General features: G+C 29.7%; 1 protein-coding gene across 2 annotated transcripts; it reads left to right on the top strand.

Moving 5' to 3' along the window:
* Positions 1 to 2,045: 2,045 nt before the first annotated feature.
* Positions 2,046 to 10,416, top strand: LOC107439274 (uncharacterized). Of its 2 annotated transcripts, XM_016051806.3 has the most exons (4): positions 2,046 to 2,155; positions 6,154 to 6,715; positions 7,450 to 7,704; positions 9,677 to 10,416. In XM_016051806.3, the coding sequence occupies exons 1-4, from the start codon at positions 2,138 to 2,140 to the stop codon at positions 9,838 to 9,840; spliced, it is 999 nt and encodes a 332-aa protein (XP_015907292.2). In that variant the 5' UTR covers positions 2,046 to 2,137; the 3' UTR covers positions 9,841 to 10,416. The 2 variants fall into 2 exon arrangements, with proteins under 2 accessions (XP_015907292.2, XP_015907293.2); XM_016051807.3 differs by lacking the exon at positions 7,450 to 7,704.
* Positions 10,417 to 10,736: the final 320 nt, after the last annotated feature.

Here is a 10,736-nt window from a genome sequence, read left to right as displayed (position 1 = left end):
CAAATAGTGATTGATTATCAAACACCAATAATTTGAAATAGAAAGAAAACTTAAAAAGTCAACCGAAAACTATTTTTCTTCGTTCCAATGAAAATTTTAGGTACTCGTAAAAATTTTAGGGGCATTGTAAGATGTTTTGATAACTGTTTAGTTTGACAAAATAATTCATGCCTTTAGAATTTTTTATTTATTTATTATACCTTTATGTTTATTTAATTTATTTTAATTAACTTCCGTGGTTTTGAAAATTATTTTATTATATGAGGATTACAACTCGTAGGCATATTAATTTTTCTTTCAAATTATGCATAGTTTAAAAGTGCTTTGAGGTTTTGGGTAAGCAAAATTAGTTAACATTATTGCATCATATCTTAAAAAGGATTTATTTTATGCATGTAAAGTTTTTTATTTTGTTTTTAACACTAAACATACCACCACTTAAAAAAATTTAATTCATTGCTCAGAGCATTTTTTACATTTGCAAGGTGTTTTCATTTTTACATTTTCCGCAAACATATTTTTCACATTTAGAACAAATTTTGATAGTTTTATTGCCATTACAATATCTTATTTGGCATGTCTTACGTTGATAAGAATTCTGCTGCTTTCCAACACATTTAGTTTTTGTCACTTTTTCTGACGCAAAAATGCCAATCTTAAATTTTAGGTACTTTCTTGAAATTTGAATTCACAATTATACTGATTGAGCTAATTACGCAACAGTTTCTGCAAAAATGTGCAACTCATCGAATGTAATACGTTGAACACGCATTACATTGTCATTTATGATCCAATAATCTTATAAAGCAATACATTGTTCTCCCGGTCAAATGAGCGGTTGTGGTAGAATTAGGTATACGACTAGTATTATTCGAAACAAACAATATTCAATAAGATAATAATAATAGAATATTAACTGTATAGAATTGTTAGAAAAAGTCATGAAGTCAAATGTGCAAAAGCAATTCGATGATATGCCCCTTTTCGATACAAAAGTTATGGTACTTTTAGCGTTAAGCATTATGAAATGTTATAGGTCTAACATATTTTTGTGCCGGGAGGCCTTGATAATGACTTCGAATATTTAATAAAATTATAGACAGATTCATCAGATCGATTTTTCGTGTTATTCCGTCCGTTCCCACTTAGGATAGGGAGCTGCGGGATGTGAAAGATCGGTCATTTCGAAAGTTTTGTCTGACATTAGGCAAATTTAGAATACAGTCAAAATGACCGAATGTGTTGCAAATGAAATTATAAATCCTCTGGGATTTAAACAATAAATAAATAAAATAAAAGGCATGTAAAGTCCAAAAATTATGTGAGAATTACTAAAATTTATTTTCATCAAAAGCAAATAAATTTAATAAAAACTGTTTCTATCGTTGCTGATAAATGCGACTGTTCTTTTAGAAAATTTGAAATAAAAAAAGTGTTATTCAAATTCAGATTTTAAAAAGAAAAAGAAAAGAGAAAAAAAAAACTAACCAATTTAATGTTCATTTCATATGAAAAAATACGTTATAATTCGGCGAAATTGGAATTTCTTCCTAGAAATCTGATAAAAATAGAAGTATATTTTTGGCGATTATGTAATCATTCGGAAAAATTAATGCTGTTCATTGACAAAAATATAAACGCAATACATAATTAATTAAAATTATAAGAACTCATTACAAATATAGTATGATGCCGTAAAAAGAATTTCAATCGGTAAATTAATTAAAATACAAATGTATTTTCCTTATCTGAATTAAAAACATGTATGTTTCACTAAAATTGGAATTTCAATCTCCAAAACATTTTAACTTTTCTAAAACAAAAAAAAAAATCGTTTGAAGGAAACGGAGAGAGAGAAAAAAAAACTTTTTTTTCCGCTTCATTCGATGTCTTTTCTTCGTGAAACAATGAACTCGCCAGAAAGGGGAAGAAGAAAAAAAAAAAGAAATCAATAATAAATCAAATCAAAATGTTTCAAAAATTGAAAGAAAATAAAAAAGGCGAGGAAACAGATCTCCCAACCAGGAAACTCAACGGGGTGGAGTCACGTGATGCCCAACCATACCTGAAGACCTATATAAATGAGATCTATACCTTTATCATTCTTCATTAGCTCGTCTTTTGATCTCTTGCAAACATGAAATCACTCTCAGCGGTGAGTTTTAACTTTTATCTCTCATTTCTCCAATAATCAGATTTTCACCATCGATATTTATTAGAGGGGCCATGAAATCGAATGCTCACTCTCCGGTAAAATTCTATTTAAAATTGAGCGATTTTAAACTAACTTACAATGTAACTCTATAAGCAAAACAGTTTTTTTAAAACTAAAATTCTTAGTTTCTTCAATTTAAATTTTTTCATTATAATTCGTGCCTCATAAAATGTTTGTAATGTGTTTAAATATAAAAAATTTAATAATAGATTAAAGACAGATAAATAATAATAGACAGAATAAATAAATAAAAAAAATTTAATTATTATTTAAAAGTTTTTTTAATAAGAATCATTCTTTATTGAAATTGATACTTAAAAACTTAATTTTTGTTTTTAATTTAAGACAAAGTATAAATTGATTTATCATCTTTGCTTTAAAAAATTAAATTAAATTTTTAAAAATACTTGTGTTAAATGGAAATAACGATATTTATGAGTTAAAATTGCACTGAGAAATAGTGCTCTTGGATGACGGGTTTGACTAATGGATTTGAATTGTGTGTTCCTGAATTTTCCACATTGATTATGAATTTCCTGTCAGGTTCACTCTAAATGACATTTTCATTTTTTTGACTTCAAAGTAACCTAACAGGTAAAGACTTTTTAAAAAATTTAGTTCTTACTTTTGGTACAAGAAAGAAAGAAAAATAATTCTTCAACTTCAATCAAATACTTAGAGAGAAAATGAGTATAATAGTTCATTTTTGTATCCAGCTAATTTTTAACAACGATTCTAAAAATTTTTTAAATTCACAATAATTATACTTTGATTATTTCGATTCCATTTTTGTATCTAGCTATCATTTTTTAGAACGATTCTAAAAAGTATTGAAATTCACAATAATTATACTTTGTTTAGATTCCATTCATAATCCTATCTATATTTAGAGATGATTCTGAAAATTATTTATAAATTCACTATAGCGTAGGTAATTATGTCAGTTAACATAGTAATTGAATGCATTTAATGTTTTGGAGACTTATATAATAATATTCTTCAAAATTGTTTTTAGCGTTTTTCATCATGACCCTCATGTAGGTTCGTGGCAAACGTTATTATTGTTAAGAGACTACCAGAGAGCTACTCTACTGAAAAATACTACTTAACTGAAATAAAATTATTCTTACTCATTTTGACAAAAAAATAACACATTATTTTAACGCAAGAATTTTGTTCTATAATATCACCATAGCAGCCGATGATTTGCAGTATCAAACTCTAACTTTCAGCTTACATGTACTAAAATAACAAATAAATTAAAATCTAGCTTACAACTTAAACAAACTCAAATAACAAATAAATGAAATCAAGTACTTTTGACAATTACATTTTACAAATTCAAATACTTTTCTTCCCCAAAAATAAGTTTATTTCAATCCGTTTTAATAATAATGATAATCAAGTAAAGAAAAGATATCACATTAGAATTCTTTTGTAGCAAAGAAAGTCCATACGAATCAGTTGTGATGGATTCGATAATTATTAAATGAAAGTTTCCGTTATTTCTTATTAAACGTGTTAAAAATGAGAAGGGATCATCGGAAATGTAACATAAAACATTTTTTTTTTTTTACTTTTCAAAAATCATGTTCAATACTCAAAAAATATAAAAAAATATAATTAATTTTTGCGCTTATCTAAACACCGCAATTTGATCCGTTAAAGAAAAACAACAATTGGAATATTTATGTAAGGCAACGAACAGATTTTATAGAACAAATTTTTTTTTAAATGGTTTGATTATGAAGAAGATTTTTAGTGGTTAAGACTTTTTTATGTGTTTAATTACTATCATTAATAAAACAAAAAATATTTTATTCAACTGTAAAACTTAACGCTTTAGGTCAAAAATCAAATATTTGTTTCGGAATTATTTAGTTCACTGAAATTTTATTCTTTATCATGTCTTGTTATCCTATCAAGTGAAAAGTAGGGAAAATTTTGATTAAATTTTTTTTTACAAAGTTTACCTTTTAAAAATCTAAACTCACCAAATATTACAGTTATAAAACATTACATTTAAGTTACAACATTGTGCAAATATAGAGTACGTTAATAGTTGTGATAATTTTCGTCTTAAAAACATGCGCTCGATTCGTTTCAAAAATGACATTTTCTGATACAACCCTTTTATTTCATTATTTAATTTTCAAATGACACAAATTTTGAAAATTAACCATTCATCAAAATATCATTGTGGCAACAGCCTAGTCACGGGAGTTAAAGACCTAACTTACTAATATTAAGCTAATAAAATCTAAAAAAAAGATTCATTATTTTGCCAGAAAATCTTTATTTTCGTAAGCGATCATTTTTATATCACCTTCAGGCTGTGATTTTAGTTCCTTCAATTTTCAAGAAAATAAATATAAATGTAATTGTGCCTCCATTTTATCGTCTCAATTCTTCTTAAAAACTACGATATCGATTTTCAAAATATTTATTTAGTCATTATGAAAATTTTTTATTTTTCCTAAAACACATTTTTTTTTAAAAAATTTCGTCGGGTCATAAAGGGTTGTTTCATTGAAAAAGTAGTGCCAAAAATAACTTTTAACTACCGCAACAATTTATTTCATTTTAAGATTAATTTCCTTGTAAAATAACTATTTTTATACATAAGTATTTTTAATTGAGCTTTCACGCGGAATTGTTAAAGAAAAAGGTGGAGTTGAATTCAGTTGTCTAGCTTAGTATTCCTGATATTTCACTTAAGTTAGAGAGCTTCAAAATTGTTCGAAACATAGGGATTGAGAAAGATAATCGAATAGTTTGCGACGCTTGTAAGAAGCTCATTTTTTTCCAACTCATTTTTTTCCTCTGTGCTAGCAACTTTTAGTTTGTACAGAGCGCAAAAATATTTAAGAATATTTAAGTTAATATATTTTTTTACAAAAAATATTTGTTAAAATATTTATTTCGCTATTGTATGATTTTAAATTTTTAAAAGTGTTTTGGTAATTTGAATTACGTACTTAAATTCTACGAATTTTTTTTTTTTTAATTTTCATTTTTAATTAAAATAGAAAATTTTTACGCAGTTTTTAAAATAATTTTCGCTTCTATTTCTCAACTTTAAATATTATAAAACAAAATGTTCTTGAAAAATTTTAGCACTAATAGGTTTAAAACAATGTAAATATGAATGGAATCTAATTTAAGGATTAAAATCTGTTAACCGCTTCCTTTACCAACAAAAAACGCAAAAACAAAAAATTATTTCATTAATAAATACAAGGAACTAAAACAAAACATAATACACAAAGTTTTAAGTTGAAATTTTAATTTTTTTATGTGTAAAAGAAATATTTAATTTATCATCTGTTTACTATCCCAAATTATCACGGGCAAATGAGAAAAAGTTAAATATTAGTTTTTGTATATGTTCACATCTTCATCATCTGAAAAATCATCTGCAGTACTTTCATGTAAATTCTTTTAAATGTAAATTCAACAACCATCGTATATACAATTGTACAAAACGCGTCTGCAGTCCCACCAACAGCAAAATTCTCAAACAATAATTGGCAAACTTCCAATCACAGGAGATGGTATTATTTTTTGTTTTGCAGTCGGCAGAATAAAAAAGAGATAAAACAAAATGTATTGACGAATTCTGCAATCTGTAAAAAATATTTACAATATATAATAAATATTTGCAATATATGAATTAACTCTGTACAATCGGATAATATTGCCATCAGTTTTTATCCAAATAGTTAAAAACTCTAGTCAATCACCACATTTAATTTTTAGTAAAATTTTAGGTTTAATTTGCAAACGATAAACTTAGTATTTAAAAATTCACAAACAATTATACGTTATAAACGTTAGTTAACTTTTCTTGCCTTTTAAATAAGAGTACTTTCGTTCATTGAAGGAAAAAAAAAAGACTATTTTACTCGATTGACTTTTATTTCTTTTTTATTCGACAGTTTCTCCTATTGGTGTCCGTTGCCACCCTCTGTCATGCTAATATGGGGGCGGAAAAAGTGAGTGAAGATGATAATTTCATCGTCTACCGCATTCCTGTAAAAGATCTGGAATCTCAGGCCAGCGGATACTATCAAGGCATTTCTCCAAGTACCCTCGGAAGGTCCTCCAGCAAAAGTTCAAGTTCTAGCAAAAGCACATCTTCATCGACTGGGTCCGGCAAGGGTAAAGGTTATGGGGAAGGATCTTCATCGGCAGGACATGGCCATGGTCACGGTGGATCGAGTCACGGAGAAGGTTATGGAGGCAGCAGTGAGGGCGGTTACAGCGGAGGTCATGGCTACGGCCAAGGTGGCTCCGGAGGTGGATACGGTCATGGTGGATCCGGCGGTGGATATGGACACGGTGGCTCTGGAGGTGGATATGGTCATGGTGGAACTGGTGGTGGATATGGACACGGTGGCTCAAGCGGTGGTTATGGCCATGGTGAATCTGGTGCTGGTCACGGCTATGGTGGTTACGGTACTGGAAGTAGCGGCCACGGAGCTGGCTATGGAGGACAAGGTGAGAACACCTTTACCTTTAAAAACAAATATTCTTTCGACTATTTGTAAATAAATACATTTTTCGTACCACTACACATTAATCTTCCAAGCATAAGTAAAACGGGTGAATCGTGAACTCTTTAAGCTAAATCATCTAATTTCGAAATTATAATTCGAATATATATAAGTATATAAATTCGAAATTATGATTTTGAAAGCCTTTTTAGAAGTTTTAATCTTTAGGATTTATTTTCGTAGTACGGTAGAGACATGTGAGAACACAGTTATTAATGTTATTCATTATAAATGACGAAAATCAGTGTTGTGAGGTGTCTCTAAATTATATCAACAAGCGTAACACCTTTTAACCGTGATAGTTAAGAGGCAGTTCTTAAAAATTAATTTGCAAATATAGTTTTTCTTAAGGAATCTAAACATGTTAGATTATAAATGACATAACACAAAAAAAAGGTACAAAATTTTTTGAAAGTAAAAAGGTAATTGAGAGAAGGAATGGTTTGCTTGAAGGATCTCTCAATAAGAGGGAACTATCCTCACAAAAACTAATAAACAGCAAAATAAGGCTGTTTTTTTCTCTCTCAGAAAGCAACACTACCGGCTGTATATGATGAGTCAATATAATTTGACTCTTCATTTTCAGACGAGGTGTTACCGAAAGGTATGATTCTTGTCTATAAAACACCCCCCAAAGATTGATTGACAGAAATAAAAATGGCTGTTTTTCTGTGTCAGGATACCCTCAGAAAGCCAGCTACACACCGGCTGGATATGATGAACCATCCGACGAAGAGTCAGACTACCCGAAAGTCGTAACGACCACCAAAACTTACACTACGAACAGTGCCCATGACTCAGGACGACCCAGCAGCCAATACAGGCAAATTCCGGACAGTCTAGGAAACATTCGATTCAGGTTGGGAGATTATTTGAAGAACACACCCGGGCATGAGGGCAGCGCCACCAAATATAGACAGAAACTAATCGAAGGTACACTTTTTTTTTTCTTTCGATCCATCATCATTCGGCCACATTTTTTAAAATCACCACTTCCTCGATTCTCGGTAAAAGAATAACATTTCAATCAATTGATTCCTTGCAAAACTTTCCATGCTTATTCTATATAGAAAATCGACAAAAATAGAAGCTTTTTAAAAATATATATATAATTTCATCACTGTTATAATTCTTAAAGCACAGGAAGTGCTATCATTACACATTTATACATAAGTTTTATAGCCTTTATTTTATTTGAGACCACATATTTAATGCTAGGCACTCTGAAGAATGAAAAAAATAGACTTCTTTTTTTAAAAAAAACCCCATCAAAATCAATCAAATGTGGGATATCTAAATATCGTCATAAAATCTTGAAAACTAAAGGAAACTCACTCGCAAAATCTCAATTTTCGATTTTTTGGTACTTGCAACGCATTACTAAGCTGCTAAGAACATCTGGTGTATAAATATTAAATATAATTTCAGAGCAGCAATGAAAATGAAAGGAAAATGCACCAATGATTCGATTGTGTTAATTGGATGGTTTTTATTTCCATTTCATTTAACATGTTTCAGAGTAACCATCTGAGATCGGTTGTTTCCAAAACAAATTTTAACTTTTCACGTAGGTGGGGCTCCAACTGAAAATAAACTGCAGAAAAAAGAATATTTTTAAAAATGCAGTTTGAAGATTGCAGTGATTTGGCCAAAATCTACTACAGAAATTTTGACGTCGAAGAACTACAAAATTTCTACAGTTTGCAAATTATAGTCATTTTGTAGTAGAATCAATTTCCAAATTGCTGCTGTAATTTTTTTTATTGCGTACGCAATAAAAAAAAGTTACGACGCTGTCACGGGACGCGCAAATCTTCATTGCGAAAAAAAGAAAAAAAAATTTAGCGTCATCAGAAATTAAACTAAACTTGAAAAAAAAAAATCTTCCAAAATGAGAAATTTCAAATAATTCTAAGTTTAACTGATATAGAAATTCCTCTTTTAATTCTCTGTTGAAATATATTACTGAATCAATTAACTATCGAATTTTTCTAACTTATCATAAAATATTCATTTTTTATGAACACCTCATGAAAGTTGAGATTTATTAAATTTGAAATAGGGGTCCGCTTTTTGTCAAAAAAAAAACACTCGAAAGTTCTGGGTCTGAAGTGAAATTATTGTTTCTAAAAAGGAGGGCGTGTTTCAGAAGCTTAACAATCGAGAACAGGTTACTACTAAACATATTAAACCCCGTAATATGTACCGAGTGACTATTTTTAGAGATTTCAGGTGTCTTTCATTCCGAAAATGAATCTTGTCAAGCTACTACCAAACTGCGTACCATTAGTTTGTCTACTGTTAGAACTCCTCTCTCCACAAAGTCTGAGGCCGCCTGCTGCGACCCCTTCCTTGAAATAGTTATACCTCGTTACCACTTGTCCAGACGAATGGCTATAGAAGTTCTTACTGTAGGCAAACTATCAGTGCCGAATTAAGCGTACGCCTAGAGGCCATTCAAATTTTTTGGGCCCTTAGATTAAATTATTTTTCTCACATATTTTTTATTTATTCAAATATAAAAGTGTTTATAGTGTATCTTTTCATTCAAGAAAGCATGTTTAAAATTAAAATAAATAATAATAAATTAAAATTTACTTTATTTTGTTAAATTAGAACTAAAAAATAATCATAACATTTATATTTGAAATTGATATTTTAAAAAAAAAAAAATCATTGTTTTTCTTTTAAATTTATTTTCAAAAAATGCATTTTAAGGGGGCCCATGGCCTTGTCTGGCCTAATAGATAATGGGGCACTGCAAACTATACTAATTAAGTTTGTTTATGACCGTCAGTTCCTTTCTTATCAATAGCAACACTGAGGAGAAGAACATAAAAATTTATCGTAATATTTTTTCAAGTTTATACACAATGAAATTTGTTTATTTTTTCCCTTTCCACAGAATTCGGGGCAGCAGCCTCCTCCCCAGGCTACAGATCCGGTCAAGGTTTCAACATCAACGATTTGACTCGAAGCTTGAATCAAGGACTGAGACCCTCTTACAGAAACAACCCATACCAACCTCAAGCGTCCATTCTTTTTCCATACGCACTCCGACAGTTATAAGAAGAGAGGCTAATTTATCGCTTCAACTAGCCAAAGGATCGGATATTCAGGAGTCCGGATTCAAGTGCTTTAATAGAGCGTGAGATGTTCCACCCTCCATTTTAATGTCAACACTTTAATTAACCTTCTTCCGATGGAATATAGTTTTTCAACAATACGCATCTTGGACATAGTTGATTGAAAACTATGTCAGGTGTGGAGGTGGGTGGTGATGCGCGCATGAGTAAAGACAATTACTAGGTCTACCACAGCTGAGTGTGTGCAATACAGATGCGATTTAAGGAGTTTTATGACATATTTTTTAATCATAAAAGCCTTACTTTTAAATGCAATAGATATTTCCCAATATTGCTCATTTTAATTATAAATTTATGTTTAGTTAGAAGGGAAAGGGATGTAGCCTCCACATTTAAAAGAAAGAAAAGGAATGCGAGGAAGAAGAAAGAGTTATTTATTTATAGATTTGTATAAAGTCCAATAATTGTGTTAGCATTTTTTATACTCATTCATTCAACACTGTTTGTCTTTTGTCTAAAATGTTTGTTTCTCGATTTAATAAACTCATCTTCAGAGATATCTTCTCGATTCTTCTTTTCATGACGCAACAGTCGTAACAAAAATAACAGTTGTAACCAATTTACTCATTTATTTCTTTTAATCTTCGAAATTTGAGAAATTCAAAATGAATGCGCTATTTTAGTTAAGGGTTTTTTGAAATTTATTGTTTTTAATATTCATTGTTTTGCTTTTTTCCGATAAATTTAAATTATTTCTCTTCACACTCAACTTGCAACCAATTCAGAGTTATTGAATGGATAAAGCAATTATTCCAACTTACATGAGGCCGGGGGCCACAATTAACAACATAAATCAAATGGCGGGCCGCAACTTTATAA

The sequence above is a fragment of the Parasteatoda tepidariorum genome, chromosome 4 (genome assembly GCF_043381705.1).
Source record: "Parasteatoda tepidariorum isolate YZ-2023 chromosome 4, CAS_Ptep_4.0, whole genome shotgun sequence".
Taxonomy (NCBI): domain Eukaryota; kingdom Metazoa; phylum Arthropoda; class Arachnida; order Araneae; family Theridiidae; genus Parasteatoda; species Parasteatoda tepidariorum.
The sequence above is the reverse complement of the archived record's forward strand: the minus strand, read 5'-3'. Positions and strand labels throughout refer to the sequence as shown.